Raw genomic sequence first — 15,552 nt, 5'->3', positions numbered from 1 at the left:
ACTGATTAAGATTCTCCCTTGTTTTTATTTCTCTGTGTTCTATCTATATCGTTTCAGTACAAGTTATTTTGATTCCTCTTCTGCAATGATGTTTTTGATTGTGAATTTTTTCGATGAAATAACAGATTTACTGATTGTTTGTGGTTGATCTGAAAGGCAAAGGCCTTATAAAGAGAAATTAAAATGGGGAGAGGAAAGATTGTGATTAAGAGAATTGAAGATTCAGCAAGCAGGCAAGTGACTTTCTCAAAGAGAAGAAATGGATTGCTCAAGAAAGCAAGAGAGCTGTCGATCCTCTGCGACGCGCAAGTGGGCGTGATTGTGTTCTCCAGCACTGGCAAGCTCTATGAATATGGAAGCTCCAGGTGTGTGTGTGTGTGTGTGTGTGTTCCTTGTTCCCAATTCGTTTACGATTCTTTGTTTTACCAGAAACTAGCGCATCTTTTGATCTGGCTTCGACTCCTTCTTTTTTCTTTTTACTGTGTGCAACGTTCTTGAATCTGATATTCTGTCAGACACTGGTTATTGTTAGTGCTAGGAGAAATTAAAATCTATATACATATATATTTATATATATGAAACACCCACTTGAACATGTATTATTCACCAAGAGTATCGATCTGTGAGCTTGTAATTGATGTTTAGCACTACGTTTGGCTATTAGTTTTCTCCTTCTAAATGCTCGATGGATATCAAAATTTCCATGCATGCAAGCTCCGATGAGTATGTGATATATAAGAAACTCTTCGTCCTTCTGCTAGCCGAGATCTTTGTTCTTCTTGTTCATGTTCTTTTCTCTTATCTTTGTTTTTTGTGCCCTTTTGTGGGTCATTCTTAATTTTAGCCGATAATATGTTGACTAGATTGCCTGATTAACTCAATGGTTGACAGTTACGCACTTTCTAAAATTCAGATATAGAAGATGCTAGGCAGTGAATTCGATGAAAAGGAATATTTGAAAGTATTCTAAGAATTCTATCTAACTCTGTCTATGTTTTATAGCCGGCACCAAATCTGGGAAAAAGAAAAGGGTTGTGTTGGGCTCTCAACAACTGATGTAAATCTCTGTCGAATCTTTCTATGACAGCGATCAATAAAAAAATTGTGCTACTCTTAGAATTCGATCTGGAGTCACTGTTGTAAAGCTATTTAAAGTTCGAAAACAAGAAATTTTAACACAAAAATTGAAGCATGTTTATGGTCCAGTCATCACCTCTTTTTCTCTCTTCTTCTTTCAAACACTACAATGAAAAATAAAATACTAAGAGATTCAGACTCTAGTTGAACTACTTATGATGAATATTAGATTGTACACTGTGGATGCCTTTTCCGTACCTAAGTAGATAGTCTCTAAGCGTTGATACTATGATACTTTGAAAAGTTATGCATGCATAAGATACTTTCAGATTTCAAAAAATATGTCTTCTGGGTGAACTGCTGAATAATTCATTGATTATATATATACATGCATAAGCGATTTTGCGCGCGCATACGACGATTCACTTATTTTGGTTGGTTTATTAATTTATGATAAATATCTGGTGATATTGGAATGTAATAGAACCAGGCAATTTATAATCTTTATGTTACAGCATGTCAACAAGAACTGGGTTTGTATACAACTGAGATGTATATTTAGTTGTGCTATGGCTTGACCGTCTATTTTGAATCTTCAAACTATATATTCCTTTGTTCTTAAATGTAGAAGTTAGTTAATGAGTTAATTTTGGTCTTAAATATAAAACCTTAGTTCATTTATCTATCAAATTTGTCTTTTTTTTAAAATTAATTTATTTAATCTATAAAAGGATATGTAGTCTAATGTTCTGCAGGGGTATTTGAAGAAGATTATGTCATCTTTGCTAGAATTAAATAATTTATTTAGCTTCTTTAATCTACCTAAATTAATTGAGTAACTCTTACATTAAGAATTAAAGAAGTAGTTTTTCCCCTTACATAGCATAACTAATATTTATTATATATAGTCGTTTTCAAATCTTTTGGGTTAACGAATGCTAAATAAAATTTTGAGAAAACAAAACTAAGTTTTGCAAATTTAAAATGGTTAAGTAACATCCAATCTAGCATTCTAATTTTATTTATGATGCATTCAGCACTTAGATGTTATTTTCCTGATACATCTAACATCCCTTGATGTGAATTTTCAATTACATCCAACACCCTGATCTTATTTATGATTTGGGATTGTAGATGCACTATAAATAGATATTAGAGTGCTGAAATAAGCACCATAAAAATAACATCAAGGTGTTGCATACGGTATAAATAGGATTAGTGTACTAAATACAATTAGGAAATAATATCAAGCTGCTGGATGCTACTTTAATCTAACCAATTCACAGACAAGTACTCGAACATGTTTTAATCCTTTATCAGTCGTAGTTCATTCAATTCTAATAAAAATATATGGTTTGGATGGTAAAGTGATTAGTACTCTATTTTGAATCACGACCCGTTGCTCTTTAGAGCTGGACAAGAATTGAAAATATATAGTTGATGATGTAACAGGTTGGTCCAAGTTCGGGGGAATTGATTAAGACTGAATTTTTTTTTTTTAGATGTTAATTAGCATGTTATGGTGCTTTTTAATTTTTTACAAGGATAATTATATGTTAACTCATGTAAGTTAAAATACAACATCATATATCTGTGTTTGTGTAAGCTCCTGGTACTTACATGATTAGAAATAAAAGCTTAATTTTGCTACCAAACTTTCGATAATATTATAATATATAGAAATATTTTTTAAAGAATATTTAATGACACAATGAACAGTTATAAATATCGCATCGTTAAAATATAGTCAAAATGTAATGTTTCAAAATTCTCAATTAGTATAGTATAAACCATTTTAAGCTCAAGTCATTTTTCTGCCCCTACAAAAGATCATACGAGTATTAGCTTTTCTGAAATATAAGTAACTACTGGATACCATTGAAGTATAAGAGGATGGAAAGCGAAAACATACGTGCTGTAATGATTATATTTATATTAATCTCAATGCAAATTTGAAAATAAGATTCATGCGAACGTCTTGTCCCCAGCTAGATTTATAATCACACATTAGGTTCTGATATTTGATTGTTCTTTTAATCATGACATTGTTTTATGATTTAAACAATCACATAGTTATTTTCAACATTAAAAGGTGGAACTGCATAATAACTAAGGTTATTTGGTTTACATTAGATTAAAGAAAAAGAAGGATCCTTTTGTGGTTTTTTTCATTTTACTAATTGACTCTTCGTTTATGGCAGCATGAGCTCTATTATTGAGCGCTACAACAAAGTAAAAGTGGAACAACATCAGCAAATGAATCCTGATTCGGAAGTCAAGGTACTGCACACCAAATACCATTCTCCAAGTAATTTACATTAATGCTTTGGTTCATATAAATTGGCATTAGCAAAGCATGCATGGTCCCAATATCGGGCTTGTTTGGATTGACATTGCCCGAAATATGACTTTTATCCTATATGACTGTAGCAAATTGAATTTAGAGTTAAAGTCAATTAGTATAATGTGTATAATGTGATTTGTGTTTGAATAGGTTTTTGTGGAAAAAAATGTCAGTTTAGCAGAAATTTGTTTGAATGATATATTGAAAAACCAATTTAAGAAGGTTCAAAGTTGAAGAAAAGCCAAAAGGCAGAGAAAGTTTGCTTCAATTTTAAAGTAATTTTGGGCTAAAATGTCCATTGTGCTCCAGAGACATGTCAAACATCATTTGTCATCCGACTAGCTTTTTATGATTCTAATGAGGCTTTCTAATGCTATCCCAAAACATGTTCTAACATACCCTAGTTATCCAAGTAGAATTATACTAGCAAAACAGAAGGAACACATTGTAAGAAATAGGAGATTCGGTTATGTTATTATTCTGGGCTTAACTATGGTTAAATTAAAACTATATATGGTTAATTATCTTTCCAATAGTTTAAAACTATATATGGTTAATTGTCTTTCCAATAGTTTAAACCTTTTGGGGATACATATTTAATTTAGCTAAAACTATGCATATAAATAGCTGTAAACTTGGGTCTCTGAATGATAGGGTCAAAGTACTGTACGTTCTGCAATAAGTTGGGGATTACCTTATTAAACAGAACACTAGGTCGTTGCTAAAAACCCATATATATTAGCCTTTTAGTCCATCAGTATTCTTGAAGTACGTGCATTCAATAAACCCAAAGAAAGCTCAATATTCAAATCTATACAACTAGGCATAGGAATGCCCAATAAAATCAACGTTGCTCTCATCAAGAGTTGGAATCTTCATTGAAGAATTCATAATCACTTAGGCAACCCTCACTATAATTAATTGCTACTTCTGGTCTTAAATATAAAAGCTATACAATTAATTTGGGAAGATGAACAGAATTGGTTAAGTTAGTTATTTATAACAAATATATGTTGACTTTCTCAAATTACCCTTATTCAATCATTTACATCTATACTGCACTTGGGTGGAAAAACCTTACAATCAAGAGAGATATTATTTAGAACACATTATAAATTTCACATCCTAATATTTTTCTCAAAATGATCCTCACAAACACACCAGAGAGGTCTGTTATGGGTTTCACATTAGGAATGTTACCTTGAAAGAGGGGTATTATAGGGCCTTGGGCACTCCTGCTCCAACAGCTAGCATTTGAGGTGTAATTATCTAAAACAACTTCTACTCGTTACAGGGTCTCCTATTCAAAGAGAATTCTCTTGCTTCAGCCTCAATGGATGTAGTGATTTCCTTTAAATGGACTTCAATATGGTGAAGATTTGACTCTTGCCTGGCAATGAATTAATTCCTTAGTCATACAGTTCTCAAATACACTTCATGGGTGCTTTCCTTCACATAACCATACTGTTACATGAGAAGGCATGCATTGATTTTCATTCCAAGAGAAATTCTATTCATAAACTCATCAAGAGACACTTTTAATTTGGCCCTCTTCTTCTCTTTCACTTTCTATAACATCAGATTTTGCCCCTCCACATGAAACACGTACAAAATCCATGCGTCATTTCATGATCAGTTGTTGGGTTAATTAAATGCACATCAATCTTTACCTCTCTAGACAACCTGTTCTTAAATGTGACCTTCAAGACATCATCAAGTATACCACTTAGTTAGAGGAATTTTCTTTGTAACTGATCCATCTCATTTTAAATCATCCATTCGCTTAGTGTTGTCACTTTACTGATAAAAATGAAATCTGTTAAGTAAAGCTTGGTCTTGAAAGAACTCCAAATAGAGATTACAGACCTAGTTTAAGTGCAATAGAACAAGTTAAGGGCACTAACTTTCAAACCCACGGCTGTTTATAATTTCTGCTTGAGAGGCACACCATTGAACCCAACTAGCATATGCCAACCTCGACTATATCCTGAAATCTCTAGGGATCATTCTTGCTTACTCCTTCTGCCACTAAACTTCCATTCTTGTTGATATAGGGCTTCGTCCATGCATCTTCACTATTCTCTCTTCAATACTTTGTGGATAGGTTTGGATACTTGAAAACTGATCTTCTCATGTTATCCCCGAGACCTGTTCAAGTTCATCAACATTCTTGACCATACACTCCATTCTGGCCATATATGCCTCGAGATTCATGTTGCTTTGATTTCCAAAATGATAATCCTACGATATATATACTTGTACTATTTACATGAAATAATCCCACAACTCAACTATACCAAATGAACAGTACGACAGAGTAGTCAAAGTTACACACTCTTGATGCATTCTTCCTTACATTTGCATTGCTCTTTATTTGATACAATATTTATATCTTATGTTTATTTGATATGTGTGTGTGTGTGTTTGCACTTGGTAGTTTTGGCAGAGAGAAGTGATTGTATTGAGGCAACAACTGCAACATTTGCAGGAATGCCACAGGTAACTGTTTCTAATTAACCACTCAATAGTAACATAACTGTATAATAAAAGCATCGCAAATAATGAGCATTGTTAAGTTTTAGGAGGCAAAAAACATGACGACAGGGGGGGAAAAAAGGGCACTACAACACTACTACCTTTGAACTCATCCAACTTATATCTTTCTCAAAACAAAACAAAAAAACAAAAAGCAATTATTTCTACTTTTTCTTATTACAATAAACTGCAGATATTTAGTAAACCACAACTTATCAATAAATGATCATTTCAACTGACAAATTGCATGTATTCCCTCTAAATACAGTAGTACTAAACACCACAGCCACTGGATAAGTAACAAAAGAAATCTTCTGTTCAATTTCATACATATATATATTTGTTTACTATTACATCATGTATATCATGATGTCTAAGAATTCAAAGCATGAATTCAAAAGGAAAAGGTCAACAATTTCATCTTCATTGGTTTAACTCAAAAATTTTATTGTTTCGAAAGTATATATGATTTCCTTTTGGTAAACACGTACGTAGGCAATTCATGGGTGCACAACTTTCTGGTTTGGGCATTAACGAACTGCAAAATTTGGAAAATCAACTGGAGATGAGTTTAAAGGGTGTCCGAATGAAAAAGGTATGATGGATTAATTAAGACCATCTTCATTAGTTAATCTTACATGACAGGATTAATGATATATTATCATAAATTGATAACTGATTTATTTAATCTGCAGAATCAAATGTTAACTGATGAGATTGAAGAGCTGCAACAAAAGGTACATAATGATAATTTTGTTTTTGCTCCTTCCATATTGGAGAGGTCTTCCCTACAAACTGTAGCCAAACCAATGAAATACTATTGCAGGAACATCAAATCCGACAAGAAAATGTACAGCTCTATAAAAGGATACACCTTATTACTAAAGAAAATGTAGAATTACAGAAGGTAAGTTGGAAAAAGAAACATTTCGTTCATATAACTGATCTTGTCCTCAACAAGCACAAAAGAGGGGAGAGGGTAATCATCAAATGACAAAAGACTTTAAGGTTATCACTAAAAGCCTAAATAGAGGATTTTATCTTAATCAGATTCATGAAGCAAGGATCAATATGAATGAAGAAAATGGGAGTTCCGATCCTCCATACAATACAATCAACAAATATGGTTTGCAAGCTCCAAACCATCCACAGGTGAACCAGCCACAAGCAAAAGCTATGGAATTGAGGTACTCCCTCTTATCTTTATTATAAGACCCATGTCAGAAGAAATTTTTTGTTCTTTTTATAAGATCATATGATAGTTTCAATGAGCATTAAAGGTTTTTTTTTTTTCCACACATGCCCATAGTTAATAAGGATAGTAAGAGAGTAGAAATCAATATGATGTTAGAATTTATTATAGTTAATGAAGATCATATTGGAAATCATTTGAATTTTATGACAAATTTAATGTATTTGATTTTTTTCTAGTACATGTAAATTGGTTAACGGTCTCTTATAATAAGGACTAGAGGGAGTATATCGCTTCAAACTGAACATATATAGCTCTTTTTGTTCACAAGACGAGATAGAATGTCTTTTTGTTCTCTTTATAAGTTGCATTGTTAAATTCACAATGTGACTTATTATTTTATTACTCATTTATAGTGTAAATTGTTATTTTTCTGAGAAAAGTATATTTATCAAATAAAGTCATGGTTAAAAATTTAATGAACTTACCATTTTTAATAAAACACATTGAAAGTGACTTGTATATATAGTTTGAATGTGTGTTTTGTATATGCATTAATATTCTGTACTTGTGTTGTTTAGTCTTAAAAGCTATAACTAAAGACCCAAAATTCTGTGACAGGCTCCATCTGCTCTAGCAATAACTCTGACAACCTAAAACTGTCAAACAGCAGGCTGCCAACAACTTTCCTGTAGAAAGATAAAAGTTTTATGTGAGGGGGGTATATACTTCTCCTCAACAAGTTAGAACCAGAACAGCATATTAATGCTTACATAGTATGGCATGTTCCGTCGTTAATTAATAATTTCTGCCAGGATCAGACATATATATGGGATATTGTTGTAAATTTATATATAATATAAGAACTTTAACAAGCTAAGGTACGTTGCTTATTAATCAAACTAAACGCGTCTCATATGGTGATCAAATGGATGGAGTTTGGCCAAAAAAACAAGGGCATGAATCTGATCTCAGAAATTTTACCTTCATTGAAACAACCATCAAAAGAGGACTGATCTCTCATGGTCCTTATCTGTTTGTGTCTTTGCTTAATCTTTGATGAAGAGTTCAAACCGAAGAGTTCCCATTTCTAATTGTCTTCAATATATTTTTATATTCATCTTGACCTTTTAAAGTTCCAAAGTCTTGACATAAATAGACTATATTTTAACGCAACCTATGCTCAAAAATTAAAACAAGCATTAATGATACAGAAATCAAATCTCTTGCATGGATGGCAGAAAAGTATAGCACATACCAGGATGATGAGTCATACATCACAAACAAGTTATGCTTCATTAAAAAAAAAAAAATCAAAACTGCACCATGTAAACATTGAGCCCGTATTGCTATCTCTACCCATAAAATATCAAAATATTAATCATTTTATGTAGAATATAATAATAAAAAGGAAAAAGAAAAAAATTTGAGAAATGACAGAAATTAAGGGGCAGCAATTATGCTGGCTAACACGCTAGATCCTAAAAACATAATCTCTGTACTCAAAGTATCACTACAAAAAAATAGTAAAATGATGACGAAGTTTAATGATCGAATTTCATCGCTAATTAATTAGTGATAATCTTTTTAATAAGAGAATTTGTAAATTAAACTCCTAAACAAAATGCATGCTACAAAGAGAAGAAGACAGTCAAGAGGAGAGCTCTTGCATCATTCTCCAACTCCTCTAAAATAACACTCATTTGAGGCGCAAAACTTGATAGGCAAATTTATTACTAATCTGCAAAGCAGAAATCAGAAGCCCTAATATATCACTCATTCTCTGATCTCCCAAAGCAGCATGTTGTTTCAGCTGAGATTCCCTAAAGATCCAACCAGTTCACTGAGTTTCTTTAATCTTGTTTCTTTCTCAAAGATACATGCGCGTATCCGCCTTGGCTTGCCTTATAGTATGATCATATGAGAATAGTACTAGTTGGAGATTGTATTTAGTCTTAAATATAAGACCAAAATCTATTTGTCTGCCAAATTTATTACTTTTACCTCCAAAGTATATGATTAGTTTAGGAAAACTAACACTTTATTGCAAATAATCAATTTAGCTAATTTTCTTAATATTCGCAAGTTAGATATTTAACTTTTATATTAAGTATTAGAGGTAGCGTATCTCAATGAAACTTAAGTGTGTAATTATTGGATGAAACTACCCGAAAAAAGCCCATAGAGAATTAGAGGTTTTGTTAGGTGCGGCTCAAATTGATGATGAATTCTCTCTCTGATAAAATGCAAGAATTAAGACCATATTTTGACTTTTTTGTTCTTTGTAAATACGAATCTGAAGGTTGTATTCATAGTCCATTCTGAAAACATGTTGTTAAGGGATTTTAAATAATCAACAAAAACTAAAAAACATGATTTCTTTGTTAATCTTCGCTAAAAGGCTATGGCCAAGGACAGGGGTATGTTCAAAATAAAGAAAAATAGAGAGAATGAAAATTGAAAACCATATTAAAATTAATATAAAATGAAAAATTTTAATTAAATTTAAAAAAATTAAAAATAGAAAATTGAATTATAAATTTAATTTCTAACATGTTGCTTAGTTAACTATTTGCTTCTATTCTATCATATGTGGGGAAAGTAAATGACAAATAGTTTGGAGAATAGCAATGATTCTTAAATAAATACTCTTTGTAAGAAAGCAATCATTTTTGAGGTATAATCAGCCATTAAATGTGAGCATCTCTCTCAATAAAAATTTGAACCTTGGTTTACAATGTTGTGGAGATTAATTCCTTCTGCTAGACCCAACCCTGTTGGTATATCTCAAATAATTGTTGTAAATTACTGTTGAGGTAAAAGTCAATTATTACACTACAAAAAAGTAGTGAATTATCAGCAATCACTTTCTAGCAGTTAAAAAAAACCGCTACAAAAATAAATATTTCCAGCAGTTATAACACAAACCGCAAGAAATCTGTAGCGTTTTGACTAGAAAGGGTGTGGACCCCACATATTTCTAGCGGTTTTAACTCAACCGCTAGAAAATGACCGGCACAACTGGCGTCATTTGGTGCTAAGTTGGGGCCATATTTTCAATTTTTAATTTCTAGCCGTTTTGTTGTGAGAACTGATAGAAAATGTTGTATTTTCCAGCGGTTCAAAAACTGGTAGAAATTTCATCAAAGCTTTTAGTGGTTGACCTGGAAACCGCTAGAAATAATTTATTTTTTCTCAAGGAGTCCTGACATGTGGCCGCATGCAGGTGGCGGCGAGAGGCAGCGCTACAAATTTCTAGCGATTTTCATAGAACCGCTGGAAATTTCATCAAATTTTCTAGTGGTTGTCATGAACCGTTGAAATTTCTAGCTGTTTTCATGGAATCACTACAAATGTCGTAAGAAATTTTAAAATTTCAAATTCAAATTTTCCTCATAGCTGATAATTTCTAGCGATTATTAACCGCTGGAAAATTCTTACCATTACCCTCTTGCTTTGAAATTCAAATTTCCCTCTGACCTCAACATTTCTAGTGGTTATTAATCATTAGAAAATTCTTACCGTTACCCTTAAATTTGGTTCATCTTTTTAAAAATTAAAAAATTGCAATTTGCAGCAGTTACAAAACCGCTAGAAAAGATATAAAACCGCTGCAAATAGCAGACAACCACTAGAAAATTCTCACTAATATCTATAAATACCGTCTCACCTCCTCATTCATTTATCTCATTTCTTTTCCTTCCTTTCCTCTTCTTCTTTATAATTCTCCATTTTCTTCTTAATCTCTCATATGGTAGTTTTTTTCTCTTATTTATATGGTAAGATGATATTCATTTTATAAATCTTAATTTATTTTATTTATCTTTATTTATAGTTTACTAATATATTTATTTATCTTTTTCTTTCATATTTTTCTTGTTTATATTTGTCATACCCTCCTCAACTAATTCAACCACTTTTCCACATAAAAATTAAGGTTCAACACTACAAACTATTCCATCTTCAATTCAACTATCTTATTAAATTCAATTCAATTCAATTCATTTGACACAATTATAATTTAATTACTTATTGTCTATCACAAAATTTAAATATATAACATGTAACACATTGGTAAATACACATACTAACATAATTCTATAATATAATCTATTTAATGGTTTTTTAATTAATACTATAATATTTTATAATAATGAAACTTTTCAATTTTACATTTTTTGCTTGGAATGAATTTTGTAGCGGTTCAGAAACCGCTAGAAAAATGAAAAAAGAAGAAAATTTTTTGCAAAATTTAAATTTGATCCACCTGCTGTCAAATTTCTAGTGGTTAATAACCGCTAGAAAGGTTTGGCGCCAATTTGAAAACTTCATTTCCTCACGAAATAAAATTTTATGCATAACTTTCTAGCAATTCTGTGAAAATTTTCTAGCGGTTTTGAGCCGCTAGAAAATTCGTTGCATTCTTGTTTTTTCTAGCAATTAATGGAACCGCTAGAAATTTTCTAGCGTTTTGACCATACTATATAGCAATTCCTTTAATCGCTAGAAAACTGTTTCTTACACTTGATTTTCTAGCGGTTTTTCTAATCGCTATGAAAGTTGTTTGTAACAATTAAAACCGTTAGAAAAATTGTAAGTTAACCGCTAGAAAATACATATTTTTTTTATAGTGTTATAATGTAATTATCATTTGGATAGATTTTTATATTAAAAAAAGTTAGTTTGATAGAAATTTATTTTCAAGATGTTTCAATTAACAAGTTAGTTTCAAATGTACACATATAAAGAAAAGTCAAAAGTCAAAACCAAAAAAAAAATTACCTCATTTTTGAAGTGACTTAAAACATCGTTTAACCCCAAAACCATATGTGTAGGTGCATAAGGATAAGCAGCCACTTCGCTGCAGGAAGATTTAGATATCATGTCTAATTTATATAAATATCACATTTATACTTCAAATTTCTATTAAAATATGATAAAATTGGACTTTATTAGCGTGAAATTAATTATATAATATGAAGTTTTGTGGCTTCACAGGACATATGTGGGCCATTTTGATGCATTCTAGGCCTACAAGACCCATTATTGTCCCCGGAAGCTGTTTCACATCCATCCCGTAGGTGTCGAGGTGAGAAGCTTAGACCGAATGAACCGGCTGAATAATGGCCCAATAGATCTATGAACTGAACCCAATTTGTGATGGGTTCGGCCCTGTCTTGGCCCACAAGATGCCAAGCTGTATTGGGCTCACCCAACTAAAGAGATTGCTTTTAGCCCTTTCAAGCCATAACATTGCGCTCCGCACACACCAGATCATTTTTTTAAACTTCTAGTACTTCATATAGATTTATTTAAATTAGTTTTTATTCAAAAAAATATGTGTTAACTTTTCTAAAATAACCTCTTAAATCATTTGCGTGAAAACTACATTTAATGCAAACTTTTTCAACATATACAATTAATAGGGATGATTTGGAAAAAAAATAATAATTATGAAGGACAAAATGGATTAATCTATTATATTTATAACCAAATTCAACTCCTATCTAACTCTTATATTAGAAATGGGGCTAGTCATTAATGAGGGATGAATAGTACTTATAGCTGGGAAATAGTTTTGCCCAACTCTAATGGGCTAAGCCTTAATGGGCCCATACAAGATGTCCATTTTCCTAATAGGATGCAGATTATCAAGCCTGGACCTTATTATTGGGACAAATAAAAATAAAATAAAATATTCGAATATTGAGCTGGGGGAAAAAAAAAACAATTCACCGTGTGGAAGCTGCTAGTTCAATAATACTAACATGTCATGTTCATAACCAACAGGGGTTAGATTTAATGAAAGGGGCTAATCCTTCATAATATGGCAAACCAAGATTCAAATCCTCGTTAGGAGAGATGCCCACATTTAGTGCCTGACAGTGTCTCAAATAGGATTGCTTCTAATAGGAGGATGCCTATACTTTAGCAAAAAAACAAAAAAAGCATGTCATGTTCATAGTCTAAAATCAACATTCACTCCTTTATCCTATTTATAAAGCATTTTCTGTGTATTTCACACATATTAACAAAAATCTTAAATTGTATTAACTCTCTACTATGATATAACAACTTTCTAACCTTACTCCTATGTAATAAATACACTTTTTTAAAAAGATAATTATATACACTCTAATAAATGAAGAATAAAATATTACATCCATGCTAAAATTTAATAAAGTGACTTATAAATAAGATTTAAAAAAATTTTGCCCTTTGCCTATAGGGTCAAAGGAGTAGTTATCAAATGAGTGGGTTCTTGGGTCCTTTGTTACAATTTCCTAGGTGCAAGCATAAAAATATAGTTGAAGGAGAATTTGAAATAAATGAAATTTAATACAAATAAGAAGACAAATACATTATGGGTCAAGTAGCTTAAGATAAACTTACTTTCTTAAACTATGTGAAACAGTTAAAATTTGCTTATATTTACAGAACTCCATTTAATATTTCTCCAATTCTTTCAAACATATTTTATTGGAATCAAGAAAAATTTTAAATTAAAATTTATTAACTCTATTTTAAAATTAATAACTTTTTAACTTTATTCCTATTTAATACATATATAGTCCATACTTTAATAGTTTGTTCGTAAAAATACTAAATAAAGGATACAGTTATACATCTATATGAAAAATGTAATAATGTGGTTTATGTATAGAAGGGTAGCAGTGAAAACAATTTCTCCGCCTTATAAATATGAGCGGAAGAATTTTTAGTTCATATCACTAATCATTTACTAAACCTTTAAATTAAGAGGGGTCACTCAAAATAACAAGGAAATTCGGGCCATATTTGTGTCAGCCTGGGACGTGATGAATAAGTATATTCCCACAAAATATTCCAAAACAGCAACTATTCCTATCTAGTTCTTCGCTAATTTTGATGCTACCAAAGTCTTAATTATAACTAAAATCAATAGCATACTCTTGCCGGTCTTATTGTAAAGCGGCTTTTAAACAACCAACTGAAATCCAGTTAATTAAAAGCCATCTATCATTGAAATAAAATACTCCTTCCAGTCATATTTACAAGCTTTTAAGTTAGAGAGGGGTATAGTCCATTTTATAAGTTTCAATTATGTTTGTTTTAACATTTAATATATTCTTTCTCAATTTTTTAATTATTTATTTTCTCTCATTTGCCGTACCTCATCTTATCACATTTTTCTATATATTCTCTTTCATATTTTTTTTCTTATTTATTATAAGGACATATTTGAGAATAAAAGTATATTTTTAGCCTATTTATTGCTTTTAACTAATTATTCGTTACTCGTAAATTAGTTATTTGAAATTTATAATAAAGATCGGAGGAAGCACGACGTAGCGAAGTCTAAAAAATCAAAAGATGAACAACAAAGAAAAGCACCACAAAGACACCAACTCAGCTGACTTCCACATGTTCTTCTTCAGCCAAAACACTATTATCAACATCACTATTCGGCAAATTTAACAACAAGGTGGTGAACAAAAAGAATCCAATGTGAAGGGCACACTTTAAGGGTAGCTTTGTTAAACCGATCAGCAATCAAGTTAGCCTCTCTAAAAATTACAGTACTTGCATTACTTTTTGTTTCTAGTCCCTTGTAAATAGTAACACTATCATTAAATACTTCCCTTCAAAAATGTCATTAAATACTTTCATATTCCAATGAAATATGCTCCAAAGCCATTTTCAAAATATTAGTTGTGCTACTAAATATAAGAGTTATAGAATTAATTTGGGATTATTAAGAAATTAGTTAAGTTGATTATTTATGGTGACAAATATTAATGTGTATTGACTTTCTTATACTACTAACATTTTTAATTATGTGCTTTGGAGTTACTTTTTAGCAGAAACCATCTAATACTTTCATAATACAATCAATAGGGATTGTTTGGGAAAAAAATTAAAAAATCGAGAGACAAAATAGATTGAAAGATTATATTTAGGACCAAATATAATGTCCAACTAATCGAGAAGCAAAATGGATTAAGAGATTATATTTAGAACCAAATATAATGTCCAACTAACTCTTATAATATTATGCACATGAGGTACTAAGGGCTTGTTTGGATTGACTTATAAGTAGCTTTTCAAACGTGATTTACGGAATACGAGGTAAGTATGTGAGGAGAGTTTTATCTCGGCTTACGTGAACTTGCTTAAAAGCCCGTTTTGAACGAAGTTCCAAACAAGCCCTAACTCATTAAATACTACACTAGACAATGAAAAATGACTTATTTTCAACAAACAAGCTGTTGGTTTGTATAAAGAGAACAACACAAGTTCAAATCCCCAAAAACACACTTGTTAGGAAGGCTTTAACATTAAACACTCATGGTCGTATAGGAATTAATCTCAAATCCAAAGTGACTCGGGTACATCTTGAATTATACCAAAAAGAAAAAGGAAA

At 31.3% G+C, this 15,552-nt stretch overlaps 1 protein-coding gene across 1 annotated transcript; it reads left to right on the top strand.

Moving 5' to 3' along the window:
- The first annotated feature begins 183 nt into the window (after window positions 1-183).
- On the top strand, window positions 184-6,557 carry LOC114739753 (agamous-like MADS-box protein AGL21). Its single transcript, XM_028927835.1, has 4 exons — window positions 184-365; window positions 3,279-3,357; window positions 5,859-5,920; window positions 6,452-6,557. The coding sequence occupies exons 1-4, from the start codon at window positions 184-186 to the stop codon at window positions 6,555-6,557; spliced, it is 429 nt and encodes a 142-aa protein (XP_028783668.1).
- The last annotated feature ends 8,995 nt before the right edge of the window (window positions 6,558-15,552 follow it).

The sequence above is a fragment of the Neltuma alba genome, unplaced genomic scaffold (assembly GCF_004799145.2).
Source record: "Neltuma alba isolate B1F8T4 unplaced genomic scaffold, ASM479914v2 tig00002907_pilon, whole genome shotgun sequence".
NCBI lineage: Eukaryota > Viridiplantae > Streptophyta > Magnoliopsida > Fabales > Fabaceae > Neltuma > Neltuma alba.
This window is presented reverse-complemented; position numbering and strand designations above follow the sequence as displayed.

Coding starts and splice junctions, on each gene's coding strand:
- LOC114739753 (XM_028927835.1), top strand. CDS start 184: ATGGGGAGAGGAAAGATTGTGATTAAGAGAATTGAAGATTCAGCAAGC. Junction 3,358..5,858: donor ATCCTGATTCGGAAGTCAAG/GTACTGCACACC, acceptor TGCACTTGGTAG/TTTTGGCAGAGAGAAGTGAT. Junction 5,921..6,451: donor CATTTGCAGGAATGCCACAG/GTAACTGTTTCT, acceptor ACACGTACGTAG/GCAATTCATGGGTGCACAAC.